The 17,804-nt window shown below is 44.2% G+C and overlaps 2 protein-coding genes across 3 annotated transcripts in view; both read right to left on the bottom strand.

Annotated features, from left to right (window-relative positions):
- NRDC (nardilysin convertase) overlaps nt 1–7,273 on the bottom strand; it is a 49,888-nt gene extending 42,615 nt beyond the window's left edge. Inside the window, exons 1-2 of the mRNA XM_084852505.1 lie at nt 6,849–7,273; nt 365–638 (exon numbers count right to left, since the gene is read on the bottom strand). Coding sequence (XP_084708631.1) covers nt 365–638; nt 6,849–7,219 — 645 coding nt within the window. The 5' untranslated portion in view covers nt 7,220–7,273. The remainder of the gene's footprint in view (nt 1–364; nt 639–6,848) is intronic.
- Nucleotides 7,274–12,841: 5,568 nt separating this feature from the next.
- RAB3B (RAB3B, member RAS oncogene family) overlaps nt 12,842–17,804 on the bottom strand; it is a 92,816-nt gene continuing 87,853 nt past the window's right edge. The window contains exon 5 of one of the 2 annotated variants that reach the window (XM_084848262.1): nt 12,842–15,346. In XM_084848262.1, the coding sequence (XP_084704388.1) occupies nt 15,177–15,346 (170 nt within the window). In that variant the 3' untranslated portion in view covers nt 12,842–15,176. Of the gene's footprint in view, nt 15,365–17,804 lie in introns of both variants that reach the window. The other variant, XM_084848261.1, reaches the window with a different exon arrangement.

Raw genomic sequence — 17,804 nt, 5'->3', positions numbered from 1 at the left:
AATGCCAGAACTGCTGTGGGCTACTCAAGTATCAAGTGGTTTAGAAAAGGCACACACAAAAATAATGCTCTCTTTAAAAGATGCCAAAATGTGTCTGTGCTGCAATAGTGAAATGGTCCTGGTTTGGGGATGACCAGGAGAAGGGGATGGGGTGGGGGAGTATCACTGCCATGTTTCAATCTCTTGCATCCCTACCCTGCTGACTGTAGCACAGACCTGGAATATTGCTTGCCACAGATGAGGCATTACTGTAGCTCAAAAAGGCCTGAGTAGTAGCAAGGTACTTTTCTGTCCTCTGATTCTTTGTCAATATCAGTTCATAGCCAGCCATAATCATTGTTCAGTCTAAATTAATTAGACGTACCTGCTTTTCTGTACAGTTCCTCTTCCTTGTCTCCTCTTTATCTCCTAGCTCTTCCAATTCACTATCAGGGTCATCAAGATCCTCATCATATCCACCACATTCATCATCATATCCTTCTTGGTCATCTTCAATTTCTGCTCCAGAATCTTCATCTTCATCAGTGTCTTCTTCAGAGTCATCCTCTCCCTCAGAAGACACTGCACAAGGGCTACCATCTGGATTATTCAAGTCCGAAATGAGCAACACACATAAGCTATTTTGGAGCTTGATGTACCTACAAAGTATGTGTATAATAATCAAAACATTGAACCTTTCTGTTAGTTCCCAGTACTCTACAGACAAAATGTAAATGTAGCATTCCTGAATTTGCCATAATTACTCTGGGCCCCTGTAATGAACTATTCACTCAAGTCATCAGATCCGGTAAACAGTCATTCTCTCTTTTTTGAATAGATTTTAACATTAATGGGTTGGATCCAGTCTGGTCATTCCATGAACGTGAGGGCTCCTTCCATTCACAGGAACCACCAGCATCTGGCAGAGGCTTCCTGCTGATTCCTCCATCCTGCTGTGTCAGCTCTCATGCTGCTCTGAGGGTCCCCTAGCCTCCAGAGCAGTTTTTCAGGAGGCATTGTAAAGACCACTTCCTCACCTCCTTCCTCCAGCATGAACAGAACTCCATCAAGCACTACTCTGGAGCCAACCCAAAAATATTTGACATTTATATAATTGACATTAATTCTTATGACTGTATTAGCTAAACAGTTTTTGTTCTGTCATTTCAGCTCTGTATTGTAACCGGAATGACCATAATAAAGACTGACTGGTTCTTACATTTTAATACCAGACACTAAGGATGGCATGCCTGTTTCTGTTGTAAATGAAGTACTCTGTATTGGGAAGGACATCCTGTACAGCTGTAGACAGGATAGTAAGAATTAAGATACAAATCTTAGGGTGGTGGTGGGGGAATCATAGAATAGTAAGGTTGGAAGTGGCCTACAAGACCATTGAGTCCAACCCCCTGCTCAATGCAGGAATCTAAGTCAGAGCATCCCTGACAGGTGGCTGTCCAGCCTCATCTTGAGGCTAAGACCTAGAACACAGATTTATTTCTTGTATTTTTATCCTGCTGTTCAGACAGTTATTGTCTCCCAAAGCAGCTCACATCAATCAAAGAGAGAGACAGGCCCTGCCATCAGATTTACAAACTAAAATAACAAGACACCTAAGGGAAAGAGACTGGGTGAAAAAGTAAAAGGTGAGAGATGAGTTCTTCAAAGCCAGAACAAAGCAGTGAGCTATAGGCACGTATTTATATCTAGCTTGGGCCAGGCTGGTCTTCCCTTGCTGGTGTTCTTCCTTGAATAGCAACTGGTGACTCTGGTTCCTTTTGCCAACAGACGGGACCACCTTTCCCCTTGCTTCTGCAGTCCATGGCAACAGACAGTTAGATGGGTTGAGCTGAGTGTTTTTTCTAGCAGGGAGGGGGGAAGTGAACTCTCTGCACCTGCCCCTTCTCTGTCCCATGGATTGTCCAGGTTGGTCTGCCCTCCCATGTCATGATGTTATTCCTGGAAACAGGGGGTACAGCCTCCCAGTGGCCCTAAGTCCCCTGGCTGCTGGCAGAAGCTAGACTGTGCTTCCCTTCTGCTCTCCAGTCCCAGGGCCATCAAGGAGCCTGCCTGCTACACCTCACCTGTTCAGATTCAAAATGTAAGCTGCTTCTGTGGCACCTCCCAAGAGGGGTGCCTGCAAGGTGAAAAGGAGTGCAGTGCCTCACATTCACAATTCAGCACATGGAAGATGGGGGCCAGGAGAGCATCACACGCCATTTTTTCCTTGTAGGTGCCAAGGAGGTACAAAACACAATTCTTATATTACACAGGTTTAATTGCATAACCTATCCTTACTGAATTCCTTCCTCAAATTGTAAATCTTAGAAGTCAGCTATTTGGTGGACATCAGTGGACATCTGTTACAATTTACCTGCTTAACCATTTTCTTTTATGCCCCAAATGGATTTCTTTTCAGTAACTGACAGGCAATTTTTGCAGAACTTTTCAGCATCAGTTTCCCTACTCTTTTGAAAGAAATAAAATCTATTCTTTCTAGGGTGGTTTGTATTCTTTTCCCTTTCCTTAGATGAGCAATACTGCAATCACAATTGTTTTTAAAAAGAGCCAGGAAGTGCCAGATGACTGAAGGAGGGCTAATGTTGTCCCTATCTTCAAAAAGGGTAAAAAGGAGGAACCTGGGAACTACAGACCAGTCAGTTTGACATCAATCGCTGGGAAAATTCTGGAGCAGATGATAAAGCAATACATCTGGAAGCACCTTGAAAACAATGCCGTGATTACTCGAAGCCAACATGGATTTGTCAAAAACAAGTCCTGCCAGACGAATCTGATCTCATTTTTTGATCAAGTCACCTCCCTTGTAGACCGTGGGAATGCTGTACACATCATATACCTCGACTTCAGCAAAGCTTTCAACAAAGTGCCCCATGATATCCTGATGAGCAAACTAGCTCAAAGTGGGCTAGATGAAACAATGATCAGGTGGATCCACAGTTGGCTACAGAATCGGACTCAAAGAGTGCTTATCAATGGGGCCTTCTCAAGCTGGGGAGAAGTAACGAGTGGGGTACCGCAGGGCTCAGTCCTGGGCCCAGTGCTCTTCAACATTTTTATGAATGACTTGGAGGAGGAGGTGCAGGGAATGCTGATCAAATTTGCAGATGACACAAAATTGGGCAGGATAGCTAATACTTTGGAAGACAGAAACAACATTCAAAGTGATCTGGACAGACTGGAGCGCTGGGCAGAAAACAACAGAATGACATTTAATAGGGATAAATGCCAAGTTCTGCACCTAGGAAAAAGAAACCAAATGCACAGTTACAAGATGGGGGATACGTGGCTCAACATTACAAGTGACAAGGATCTTGGCATTGTTGTCGATCACAAGCTGAATATGAGCCAACAATGTGATGTGGCTGCAAAAAAGGCCAATGCTCTTTTGGGCTGCATTAATAGAAGCATAGCTTCCAAATCCCAGGAAGTACTAGTCCCCCTCTACTCAGCACTGGTTAGGCCTCATCTGGAGTACTGTGTCCAGTTCTGGGCACCACACTTTAAGGATGCAGACAAGCTGGAGAGGGTTTAGAGGAGGGCAACAAGGAGACTGGAAACAAAGCCCTATGAAGACAGACTGAAAGAACTGGGCATGTTTAGCCTTGAGAAGAGAAGACAGAGGGGAGATATGATAGAGCTCTTCAAGTACTTGAAAGGTTGTCACAGAGAGGAAGGCCAGGATCTCTTCTTGATCATCCCAGAGTGCAAGACACGGAATAATGGGCTCAAGTTACAGGAAGCCAGATTCCGGCTGAACATCAGGAAAGACTTCCTGACTGTTAGAGCAATACGACAATGGAACCAATTACCTAGGGAGGTGGTGGGCTCTCCCACACTGGAGGCATTCAAGACGAGGCTGGACAGCCATCTGTCAGGGATGCTCTGACTTGGATTCCTGCATTGAGCAGGGGGTTGGACTCGATGGCTTTGTAGGCCCCTTCCAACCCTACTTTTCTATGATTCTATGATAAGAGCTGTGCTGGATCAGACCAAATACCTATCTAGTCTAGTATCTTGTTTCCTACAGTGGCCAACCAGATGCCCATGGGGAACCCACTAGCAGAACATGTAGACAACATCTCTCTCTTTCCTCAACACCTAGTACTCAGACATGAATCCTGGAAGCCTTCAGAGATATTTGGAGGTTTTTAACCAAAAAGTAGAATATAGGAACTAGGCTAGCAGCCACAGATAGATTTAGCCTCCATTAATTTGTCTAAACCCCCTTTAAAGCTATCTAAGTTGGTGGCTATCACAACATCTTGTGGTAGCGATTGCCTCTTCTTCTTGCCAAAGTACTCCTTTGGGGTGGTCAGCCTGCAAAGAAGAGATTTACACAGAGCAGAAACTGACCAGTCTCAATGTAAAATCTGGTGAATCACCATGTCAATTTCACTTTGGCAGCAGAGCCAGCAAAAATATCAAGGCAAAGCCTAAAGATTGACTGCTGGATATAGAGAGAGGTACTGTGAGAAAATTATATGGGCTTCTCAAGGAAGTAGTCTCATTGTAGACTGAGCAATGGATCACAACATGATGCTGGCAAGGATGGCAAAACAGTGGGTAAAGTCATGAAGAGTACCGACCAGCATGATCTATGGCTGTTTAAAAATATAGTCCATGCACAGCCTTGGTGACATTTTATTTTTGGATGAGGTCCACTTCACATTTGGTGTGCCTTGTAACATGTGTGGCATAAACAGTTTCCAGTTGGACTACAAATCCCATCAGCCTTCACCATTGGCTATGCTGGCTAGGGCTCATGGGAGTTGCAGTCCAACATCATCTGAAGGGCCCCACATTCCCCACCCCTGGGTTATATAGTGAACTTCTGTGATTTGAGAAGCAGTCCTCCGTTCCCAAGGAACCAAAACATTTTGCAATCAGACCACTCTCAGCTCACATAGACACAAAGCACAAGTCAACTGCATGTCTGCAAGAGAACATCTGCTGAAAATTTCACACCATTGAAGCACATGGCCATGTGATGGCCAGACAAAAAACAATAATATGGCGTAAGGTCGCCAGTCTTAGGATTCAGCTTTTTCAGACATTTTTTCTGCAGACATTTATATATAAAAGCTGATCCCATTCTCCTTTCACTAATCAGGCCCATAGTTAAGGCCCAAATGCATAGGGCTACTTCTTGGAATAAAGCCACATATTTTTTTCAACATCCTGAAATTTTGTCTCTTTATTCCATTAGCTCAATGTGGAGCTACTTCTGAAGAAGCTTCATGTCAGAAGTGGGAAACCTGTGGTCTTCAGCCTAATTTCAAAAGCCCTCTGAAAGTGATCAGTTCAGACCTCTGTCAAGAGCAATCTGACCTGCCCCAGGCAGCTCACTGGGCTTACAGGGAGACAGAAGGGAGTGTCAAAGAGGAAGAGAGAGAAAAGGGTGGTCCCACCCACTTTTGGTTCCGGCCCCACCCAGCACTGGCATGCAGTCCCAGTCAGATTACCCTGGAGGAAATGCAGCCCTCAACAGAAAATGGTTCCCCAGCCCGCCTTAGGTAGTGCAACCCATTTATTAACATTGTTTGGATTTGGGGCAGAAAGGATGCAGTCGTACGCATACTTACCTGGAAATATGCCCAATCAACACAGTGAGTCTTACTTCAAAGCAAAGATGTACAAGATCAGACTGAAGGTTGATTATTTGCAGTATTTGCTCTTTTTCAAAGAAACTCAAGAGTAGCATATTTGGGACTACATCCCATTTTATCAAGTCCAACACTCTAATTCCTACACTAACTCTATATGAAGAGGTCTCATCAAGAGCTATAGAACTGAGCCACCATGGGTGGCAACTGACCCAAGGGAACTGTCCTGTTGGATTGGATCAGACAAAAACTGATCTAATCTAGCATCCTGTTTCACACAGAAGCTGATGGGATGCCTCTGGGAAGCCGAGAAAGAGGCCATGAAAATAGATCTCATCACCCAGCTTGCTCAGCTAGCTACTAATATTCAGAGGTATGCTGCATCTGAACATGGAGGCTCCATACAGCCAACAAGGCTACTACCACCATAGACATCTGTGCCAAATTATTGGTCTGTTTTTCTATGACTGACAGCTTGATGACCCAGGCTAGAAGACCCATCTTTAAAAAGACTTATCCTGCAAGAATTTATCTACCCTCACCCCTTTAACTGCATCTAAGCTTGTGGCCAACAGTAACTCCTGTACTATCAGTGAAGATGCAGCCATGGTCATTAGTTTAGATGGCTTTAAAACAAAACAAAAAACAGCACAGGCATATATTTATTTATTTATTTTTGCATTTATATCCCACCTTTTTTCCTCTTGCAAGGAACCCAAAAATATACACCTTCCCTCTGTATTTAAGGATGTCCCACCTAGGAGAGCGCCATCCCTTGTCTCTCTCCCATCCTTCCCCAAACTGGCACCCTCCAGATGTGCCTGAACTACTCCTCAGGATTGTGGTGATGGGACTGTTGTTGTTGTTCAGTCGTTCCCGACTCTTCGTGACCCCATGGACCATTGCACGCCAGGCCCTCCTGTCCTGCGCTCTTTCCCGGAGCGTGCTCAAGTCCATATTCATTACATCCGTGATACTATCTATCCATCTCCTCCTCTGCCGTCCCCTTCTCCTTTTGCCTTCAGTCTTTCCCAGCATCAGGGTCTTTTCCAGAGAGTTTTCTCTTCGCATTAGGTGGCCAAAATATTTGAGCTTCAGCTTCAGTATCTGTCCTTCCAATGAGCACTCAGGGTTGATTTCCGGGCACATCTGGGGGGCGCCGGGTTAGGGGAAGGCTGGCCTAGATGCTTAGCGCAAGCCCACCTCTCCCACGATCTTTGGCGACCTTTCCTCCCCACCACTCACCTGTATTGCTTGGGATCGCTGGGGGACTTGACGATCTCCGGATCCCCCACGTTGGGGCTGGACTCGCAGGCGGTAGTGGCGGCGCCGCCGCCTCCCCCATCCGCCTCCTCCTGGATTGCGCCGGCCTTAGCCCCGCGGCTGCCCTCCAAGTCCTCAGGCTGGTCGGGGCCGCAGACAGGCGAGGCCTTGGCCCTGCCCGGCATGGCTGTCACGGCGGCGGCGGAGCGGCTCACAGGAGGCCCGGCGGCGGCGGCGGCGAGGCTCCTTCGGGGTCCGGCTTGATGGTCACGACGACCACAGCTACTGAGGGCTCGAAGCTGCTTCGCCACCGGGCTCGCGCGCAACAAGACAGCTGCGGCGCCTCTCCGCATCCACCGCGGGCCAACCCGCGGCCCGGCAACTCCAGCCCTCCGCCGCAGGCCGGTGCCAAGGACCGGAACCCCCACTATTGACCAATCAGAGCCGCGCTGGGCGTCCACGTGCCACACGCCAGCAAGTCCTAGGCTCCGTCAGCACAGGCCGACTTTGATAGGACACGCTCAGCCTGAGGAGGCGGGAGCAGGGTAAACCATTGCTGTTAGGTAGGGTGGGGCAAAGCGGTACCTCTCCGTTAAGGGCTAAAGTAGGCTATTGTGGAATGGAGTTTCCCCTACGTTTATTCATTCAAGGTTTCCCCCCCCCCAAAAGTGAATTTTGGAGTTTGCCTTTTAAGGATACAAAATGTACAGTTGGGGCGCTCAAAATGCCCGTGTTAAAGATGGGCTCTCCCAGGGTGGGTCATCAAGCTGTCAGTCATAGGAACACAGACCAATGATCTGGCACGGATGTCTACAGCGGTATATGCTGGAGCGTTAGGGCGGTGGGAACGACGGCTCTAGTCCCTAAGTCGTGGGCGTGTAAGCAGCAGAAGCCGAGCTCGTAGTAAAGACGAAGCAAAGGGGGCGTGGAGAGGGCGAATGGTTGTAATAAGCAGCTTTTGTAGTTGTTTTATTTATTTAATAGATTTATATACCGTTGTCCATATTTAAAACTATCTCTAAGCGATCAAGAAAGTGGTTTACAGCGCAACCCTACACATGGCTACTCCGAAGTAAGCCTCTTTGAGTTCAGTGGTGGTTACTCCCAGGTAAGTAGATACAGCTAAACATACTTTCTAGGGGCAAACCCAATGAATTCAACGGGGTTTACTTTTGTGTAGACATGCCTAGGATGATTTTTTTTTAACTCAGGCGACTGGTGCAGAGTGACTTTGAAATACTTAATTTTTTGAAATTGAGTTAAAATTTTTGAGCGAGAGAGAGAGGAATCCTAGAAGTTATGGTTGGTTGGTTGGTTTGTTTATGTTTCAGTTCTTTTTCACCATTACCACAACTTAAAGGCTAGCAAATTTTTTATTTCAACCAGGATGGAAAACACACTTGAGAGTAGGTAGACTTTATATTCCCCAAAATAGCAGATGCAGCATCCCCCCCCCCTTCTTCCCAGCATGACCAGGGGAAGCAGAGCCCTCCTGTAACCATCACATGACCTGCAGACTCTTTCTCTCACACTAGACCTGGAACTAACTAATCTGGATTTGCAAACAAATGACTTCATCATCGAGTCATTCTCCCCACCCCCGCTTGCCTTGTATAATATATTTGCCTGAATGAGGGGTCTGGGAATTTTGAAGGCTTGCACAATTTTGAGGGATGATCTTTAAGTTGGCCTAATAAAGGTATTAAAGCAGTGTGGATTTTGAAATATCTTATTAAGCGCCTACCTACTCTCAAGTGTGTTTTCCATCCTGGTTGAAATAAAAAATTTGCTAGCCTTTAAGTTGTGGTAATGGTGAAAAAGAACTGAAACATAAACAAACAAACAAACAAACCATAAATTCTAAGATTCCTCTCTCTCTCGCTCAAAAATTTTAACTCAATTTCAAAAAATTAAGTATTTCAAAGTCACTCTGCACCAGTCGCCTGAGTTAAAAAAAAAAAATCCTAGGCATGTCTACACAAAAGTAAACCCCATTGAATTCATTGGGTTTGCCCCTAGAAAGTATGTTTAGCTGTATCTACTTACCTGGGAGTAACCACCACTGAACTCAAAGAGGCTTACTTTGGAGTAGCCATGTGTAGGGTTGCGCTGTAAACCACTTTCTTGATCTTATTAAGTGTCATTGGACTAGAGTCCACTTCTTCAGATGCATGAAGTGTTCTCCTAAGGTGTCAAGTGTATGTTTACATTTATTAATAATATTTGTATACTGCCTTTCCACTAATGTTACCAAACCAATACATGCAAATACCAATAAAACTGTATTAAAACACCAATGAAACAAAATAGTGAGATCAGAGTAACAACAGTTAATACATTCTAAAGATTTCTGGAGTGCAAGATTATGAACTGTGTTCTATTGTATTAAGATTTCATAAAGCAAGACAATGTCCACCTTCCGAGTTGCCCAGGGTTGGCTTTCAGCCCAAAGGAAAGACAGCTAATTCACTGCTAAGTGCATACTTAAATGCAGTACTCAGGCAATGGTTGAGAGAACTCTCTGTCTAATTATTCTAAAGACCTTGAAATTCTTCATAGGTTTCCTTTTCTTCTTTTTGTTACGAGCATCTGGCTTTCAACTAGGACTATCTAGTTATCATATTCATAATATCATATTCTCAAGAAGCTTTGGCAACATGCTTATATTAAACACAGTTAATGCCAGTACTTTCAAATTCTGAGATGAAATGCTCCCAATATTTTAAGACCTGCAGTCCTCTCCTATACAAAGTCACTTTGGTGTCTAAGCCCTCTGAAATAGGTTTAAATGTATCAGTACATACAGTAAAAGTACCTAACTATCCCCTATGGGGATAGTTGTCCTCCTCTGAACTTGGAGGCGACCAACTATCCAAAGCAGGGCAGGTGGAGCACGGCGGGGGGGGGGGGGATCTTCTCCTCTGTGCTCTGGCCACCCCGCATTTGCAGCTAGATGGCCAATTTCAGCTGTCTAGCCAGGGCGCCTCGGAGCGGGGTAAGGGTCGGCGAGACAGTGCATAGGAAGCGTCGTAACAGTGCTTCTGCCACCCCCAGGAATGCCCCCCTTTCCCCTGCTCTGTGCTGCTCTTTTGAGCGCAGAGCTGGGGACAAACCGTGCTGCCTATGAGGTGGTGGGGGAGGGGGCAGAGGGGCAGTCTTCTAGGAACCAACCTCGGGGCGCTGGCTCCAAGCTTGGTTCCCAGAAAATGAAAAATTCTATGCCTGTCTAGCAGCTGTAGGATTGCACCCTAAGTCAGGTATAGGTTTAAATATGTATGTAACTGTCTCCCTCTATGTAAACTACGTGTTCTCTGCACACAAAAATTGAAGAGGTCTTCGGGCTTTCCCTTAATATTTAGTAGTCAGACTCAACTGTAAGCTAATATTCAGAATTTCCCAAACACATTTGGAGACTAGGGTAGCAAATACTTTTTTTTTTCCTGCTGTGCCTTTAAGCTATTTTACAGTGTAATCCAATACATGTCTACTCAGAATTAAGTACAGGGTTGCACTTAATCTCCTCTTGCAATGTGTTTTTAAACTGACCCAGTTTTATGCTACTCTCATTTTGCTGTTTTAATTATGTAGCATATTTCTTTTTGTCTCATTATTTTGATTGTATTTTTGTGTTTTTAATCTGGGGAATTTGGGGGGCTGAAAGGTGTGGTGGAAATTCTCTAAAATAAATGTTCTGGAGAGACTTCATATCCAGATACTTTTTCTTCACTAATTATGTGATATTATGTAATCCAGTTAGGTTATCTCAAAACCTTGTATATATTCCTTTGGAGGATGTGGCCATCCAGGCATTTGCTAATAGCGGAATGATTCTATGGATGAGTTCAGTACCATATGATCTCTAAGGGAGAAACTGGTAGCACTTGCAATTACCACCTAATTTGACCACACAGTGTGCTTGCCATGCACTATAACAATTGACTTGCAGAGCTATAAACATGAAATAATTCTTTACTATTTGAGTGGGTTATTTGCATCTAATTAGCAATCTTAAATTAATACTTGGATATTGTACGGTTACTAAATAACATCCTTTATTTTGCCAGCATCTTATAATTAGGAACAATATATACACTTGAAGCACTATACCGACAGTGCCTTCTAAACACCAACTCATAAATACACATGAAAATAGAACTTTTATTATAATTAAGACAAAAATGAGAACAATTCAAACTCTCTACTGAAAGCATTTTAACTTACTCTCACATTTAATATAGCTACTGAGCTGAAGTCGGTGAGAGAGTGTGTGAGAATGTTATCCTACATTTGCCTACTCAGAGGTAAACCACACTGAGTACAGCTGGATTTATTCACAGGTGAGTATAGGATTGCAACCTTTATGGTACAATCCTATGCTTGTCTGCTTGGACATAAGTCCCACTGAGTTTAAAGGGACTTATGCCCAGGTAACTCTGTATACCAGGGGTGTAGAACGTCTTCCAGCTCGAGGGCCAAATTCCATTTCTGAGAAGGTTAGGTTGCATTCCAGTGGTGAGTGGGGCCAAAGGCAAAAGGGATGTAGCCAAAAATACAAGCATATTTTAGTGTAAAGTTCTTACTGCCAGTAAGTAAGCCTTAGGAGGGGCATTTCAACTTTTTAGAATGGAGAAAAAATTGTACAAACCTAGGAAACCCCCAAATGATTTGTGGTTGGGAGAAGGGGGTGGGGCCAGGGAAGGGGGCGTGGCTGTCTGGATACTCACACCAGGAAGGCTGGATTTGGCCCCTGGACATGAGGCTCTGCACATCTGGTATATAGGATTATATCCTTCATATAGCAGAATTGTCAAGGGCAACTTTCAAACGGCTGATCCTGCAAATGGCAAAGAACTGGTTCCTGAGCTTTGCTGACCTCAGTAAGAGGAGGGGATATTAGCAGGAAAATCAACAAATATATGCCATTTTCAGTATTCTTGAAACTGCACCAGCTTTGTTAATTCTAAGCTAAACAATAGTTACTCATTCAGGAGACACTGAACCTTTTTCAAGATGGTCACTGTGCTTATTCTGCACTGCTCCTTTTGCATTCCTTTTGCTGTTTGACCCCACTATTTACAACTTTTTCTCTGCATCTGTGTGTGTGTGCATGCACACGCGCGCGCACACACACACACACACCTGCCAACTGATAATCCTTCATGCATCTGATGAAGGCTGCAATCCTCTACACAGTTACCTGTGGCTTACTTCTGAGTAGAAACACAGAGGATTGCACTGCACGTGGAATGTAGTCCACAAAAACGTATGCCATAATTTGTTATTCTTTAAGGTGCTACAGGATTCTTTGTTATTTCAATGTTTTTCAATAATAATTTTATTACCTTTTTTCTTGGCCTTTCATTGTGAACTAGAGCTTTTCTACACGGGGCCATTAATCGGCTGTTAATCCACTGCATCTACTTTGTTTTGTTGCAGAATTGAGATCTGAACACTACATGAGGAGCATTTCCTTTCCTGCTTTTCAGCTACATAACCTCTAGGTGCCACTGTGGTATAGCAGAATAACATTAATAAACAAGTAAAAAAAGCACTTCCTTTCACTTTTACAATAATATACTGCATTTTCCATGCTCTAAAAAAACTCACCAAAATTTTTCTTTAGACACAGAAGCAAAACTGGAGGGTCACTATATTGTCTAAAGAACCTGTAAACAATTGTGAGTAGGGAATGACAAGCACACGATGAATGCCTCATGTAGAAAAGCCCTTAATGTCACTTCAACTAGTGCAAAAAGTTGATAACAAGAAACAGAATGCAGTGCAGTCTGCATATCCACCTGAGGAGGAGTAGCTGCAGTTCATCCATAAACTTGTTGAGCAGCTTTGGGAGTCAGTCACTGTTAGCCTTGCAGCCCAAGTGTAACCATGGCCAGAATCCAAAGAGTATTCTGTGCACAAACCAAAGCTTTTCGGATCCCCGAATTCTGAAGCTAGTCAATGTTTATTTGAGTAGGTATAGAGCTTCTAAAAGTGACCATTCGTGTGTGTGTGGGGGGGGGTACCCCGAAGAACATAACATGATCAGAGTGTTGTGATATCTGTTTAATCAGGAGCTGGATATTCACAAGCTTTTAAAAATACTGTTGTCCCTGGGGTTTGTTGGCCTAATTAAAATCCTTTCTTTATAGCAGGCATGCCTAACATAAGGCCCGTAGGCTAATGCAGCATCTGCGGGAATTCAAAATACCCATTGTTGGAAGTCCTTTTCTTTGTGGAACATCTGAAGTCCACTCTAAGGCCACTAAGGGAGCAATCCTATCAAGATCGATGGTCGCTCCAACCCCGGGGGCGACCACCTATCCAGTGCTGGGTGGGAGGAGCGGTGAGGAGTGGATCTTCTACTTGTTCCCCCAGCCCTGCTTTCAGCTGTCTAGCCGTGGGACCTCGGAGTGTGGGAAGTGGCGGCCAGATGACACATAGGATGTGTCGTACCAGATTTCTGACTTCCCTGCCCCAGCCCACCACTGGGAACACCCCGTTTTTGCCTCTCTGCGCTGCTCTTATGAGCACGGAGCCGATCCGCATTGTCTATGAGGCGGCGCAGGAGGGGGTGGGAGTTGGTTCTTTGGGAACTGACCTATCCTATGGCCATCTAGCCGCTGACTAGCGACCATAGGATTGCACCCTAAAGGTGGGAGCAGAAGAAGGTCTAATTCACTGTACTTGCTTTGCTCCTCCTCCCCCTGAATTCTGAAGCTTATGACAGCTTTGGCACAGGCTTCCTCAGTGTGTAACTTGTTGGAATTATGAAAGCATTGTGTACTGTTGATACCAAACATAGGAAGGAGGACTAAAAATTGAGTGGGGGGGGACATAGAACCAAAAAGAAGAGGCTGAAGGAAAAGTATTGTGGGAACAGAGATGTGGTGCTGTTAACCTGTGGCAGTAGACAGAGAGAAGAGTGTGTATGCCGTGGAATATAAAGAAAAGGAGGGAAGGTTGACAGCAGAGTTTAGAGCAAGGTTGGGCAATGTGTGGCTTTCCAGATGTTGTTGGCCTACAACTCCTACCATCCCTCACCATTGGCTATGCTGGCTGGGATGATGGGAATTGTAGGCCAAAGCATCTGGAGGACCATAAGTTGTCCACTCCTGATGTAGAGAGGCAGGTGATGATGCAGAGCAAGAAAAGAGCACGCTGTGGGGAGCAGAGAGGATAAAAGGGGCTAACAGAATGGGTAAAAAAGAAAAAAATGTTAAAAGTAGCACAATTTATTTCCTGCTGTTAATGTAGGAATGCATCCCTCTTGAATTTGCCCACATTTGTGTCATTTCTTAATGGGGCAATCCTATATATGCCTACTCAGAAATAAGTCACTTTGGGTTCAATGGGGCTTACTCCCAGTAAGCAGATACAGGACTGCAGCCTAAGAGTTATACACATTGGGCACCCTGCTTGATAGGTTGATGCTCCAGTGGCCTGGTCCTGGTGTTAGTTACCCTTTGCTGTCTTACAGGCATTCTGGCAATCTGCATTTTCAGCCAGCCAACAGTTACTTTTCACACATGCTAATCTGGCTGGCATGGGGTGATTGAGCAAGGAGGGCTCTGCCTCAATGGAGGGTACCAATTTAAATTACTTCCAAGTGTGTTTTAGCTATATAACTCCTTATGAGGCACAGAGACCACAGGAGGTTACATGCAGAACAATGCTGTTTCCTTTTCTCCTGAAGAATCCGGAAATTCTAGGAAGGATCCTGTGTTGTCTGGCCACGAGGGCTATTTACGTTGCGCTAGTGGAAACCAACACTTGTATAACATCAATAGTGCTTGCTAGCATGAAAGATTTATCTTCGCACTAGCAAGTGCTATTGACATTGGTTTCCACTAGTGCAACATATATTGCACTAGAGGCTGGACACGGTTCAATCCTTCCTGGTTCTCCCACACCCTGTTCCATTTTGGAGGTGGTTCAAACTGCAGCCTTATTTTTAAAACTAGACGTTGAAACATAGCTAACTCTTAATTGTGGCTTCGAGTTAGCAGAGGCAAAATCATGTTTGAATCTGGATGATCTGGCCCATAGCAAAACTATAGTAACAACAAGTATAATTCAGAACTATGTGAGACTATATATAAAATATGTAAACCTTAGCCTAACCTTTCACTGGAACATTAGCTGCACTTGACACTGATTTTTATATTCTATTAGTAGAAGCGATAACAGACTTTTGGAGACATCAAACAAATGTATCCAGCTCCACCAGTACTAAAACATCTCATTTTAAAGACTGTGTATAATGATAAACTGCTCCCACCCGCAAGGGCTTTTTTTAGAGGTTTTGAGGCACTAGCAGGAGCACTTCTGCTGCAACGGGGGTGGGTTGTATGTGAGACGCACATTCTTCCCGGCAGTAGTCCTAGAAGCTTCTGAATCCATGCTCTCTGACATCTTCTCACAGATGATGTCGACAAGGCGCTCAAAGACCTGTCTCACGTTGATGTTCTCCTTGGCGCTAGCTTCAAAATAATCAAAACCTGGTTTTTATTTTTAAAAAAGTACACAAATCAATATCTGGTTATCCCAAGATTGCTTCTCATTTTATGCTGGGCTTACATTTTCTGTTCAGATCATGAACAAGTGAGTTTGTATTTGAATGACATCTGAAGTTCAGAACAACCAAGGAAGTCTTTTGAGACTAGCACAGCTTGTAGAAGAGAAATTACTCTTCCTTCCTATTATAAAGCAGTGGAGATGTGAATGGTTTTCAGACTAGATGTACTATTCCAGGAATGTGCTTATTTCAATCCTGCATTGACTATTTTCCCCCCTAGAGGCTCAGTGGTCCACTGTGTTTTAAATTTAGAAACAGCGCACACTCAAGATGCTCTTAATAGTCAGAGGTATAATTAATTGATGAGTGGTTCTGAATATGCACAATGTTTTAATAACATGAGTAATGCCTTTCTAAATTACATGAAGGTGTACTTCCTCTAGCATTCCCTGTAAGAATCCCAGCAACCAACAGGCATGAGGGTGGTTAACCAATGGACCACTATTTACTTTCTTTCTACCCCGATATCCCCATATGGGGAATGGGTAATGCCTTTAAGGCATCAGGAAAGCTGGAGAAGGAGCAGAAGTGTTTATGCAACTGCCTGTCATACCTATGTATATGTATAAATTTCAGTTAAGTGCATTTTGGTCAAATTAGGCATTGAGAGCAGTACATTCTCCTTTCCTGAAGAAGTCATGGGTAGACATCCAGGATGACAAGGTAAGAGGCAATAGATCTGCGAAGTCTATGCTCAGAGCTGCTTTGCTCAGATGTGCCCTTGCACCTGGGTCCTCTTGCAATTCTTTACCATTTTGTCTTCTCACAGAAGTCAGTGGGAACCAATAATTTATATGGGAGATATTTCAAAAGCTACAGTAACAGAATGCCAAGGTAAAAGTTGACACATCTCTCTTTGCTTGCTGACGCTAAGATCACTAGTGTCCTGGAGAGCAGTCAGGTTTGGTCTCCACTGAAGTAGTACCACCAGCTGTAGCCCTTTTGTTTTCTCCCATAGACATCAATGGAAGCCATTTACTTTTATGGTGACATGATATATAGCCCCTGATATTACTTTGCCAGTGAGAGGCCTGCAACAAGTAACAAAATTTACAAGCTTACAAAGGATTGTTTAAATGCTGCTACCTTATAATATGAGTCTGGGCAGAAATAGGTATTATTAGGGGGAAGTAGATATTATTACCTGTAGGTATTATTAGGGGGAATATGGAAATATCTATATACATAGTCAACTTGCTAAAATCTGGAATGTTCAAGCTCAGTTATTGCAAATGAAGATGTTAATGAAATCATATGAGAACCAGTCAAAGTTGGGAACAATGTTTGATTGTGATTCCTTTCAAGGTTGTGTGGCCTTCACTTAAGAACAAGAGGTCTGAGAATTGAAGAACTGGGTTCAACATAAGAAGACTTTTAATAAAACTAGGGATTAAAGAAATCCCATAAACACACTGAAAACCCCACTGCCAAATGAGCAAAATATTTATACTATAGAGCTGTGTGGTTTGTTTAAATGAGGCATGAGTGATATATTGCAAGCTTTCCTCCAAAAATGTGAGACAACACATTGAAATGGGTCAGAACAAAATCCAGTGCAAAAAAGCATTGGAGATCATTAGCTGTTGTAGCAATTTGAATGTTGGGCATTATGCTGATTGGCATTCCAAATGTTGGGAAAGGGAAACAGAACAATGACTGAGCTGAAATTATTCTATAAGGGAGCAATCCTATGGCCACTAGACAGTGGCTAGACGGCCATAGGATATGCTGTTTTCCAGGAACTGACCTCGGAACTTGCGCTCCAAGGTTGGTTCCTGGAAAACCGACCTCCCCCAATGTCTGCGCTGCACAGAGTGGCTGAAAAGGGGCGGGGCTGGGGGTGTTCTGGGGCGGGGAGAGCGGATCTGCCTGTATGACACATCCTGTGTGTCGTACAGCAGCCTCCTCTCCTGCTCGCCCCCCCACGGCTAGATAGTAAAAAACGGCTGTCTAGCAGAAAAAGCAGGGCAGGAGAGGCGCAGAGGGAACAATCCCCCTTGTGCTTCTCCTGCTTTGCTTTGGATAGGTGGTCGCCTCGAAGTTCAGAGGCGGCAGCCTATCTAGATAGGATTGTGCCCTAAGATTATTATCTGGGGGGCTGCTTCAAAGCAGATGTTCCAGATGATGAGCAATCAGAGTTAGCATACTAACTAATGAAAGCTACATGAAGAGAGTTTTATATTTGATGTTAGCCAAGGTACCTTCATCCTGGGCTGCTGTGCAGCTCAGAACTGGTCTCGGTGCTCCCATTGGTCAGCTATTTGATGGGTAATGCAATGTGTCCATCTGCCGCAAAGTAGCGGAGAGACAGTGATAATAAGACTGTCAGAATAAGTCCTTTTCTACATGAAGCTTTTAACCCA

This window comes from Heloderma suspectum, chromosome 4 (genome assembly GCF_057233095.1).
Source record: "Heloderma suspectum isolate Gila_16-S chromosome 4, 16-S_ref, whole genome shotgun sequence".
In the NCBI taxonomy this organism is placed as follows: Eukaryota; Metazoa; Chordata; class Lepidosauria; order Squamata; family Helodermatidae; genus Heloderma; species Heloderma suspectum.
Note: the sequence above shows the minus strand (reverse complement) of the source record. Positions and strands in the feature narration are given on the sequence as shown.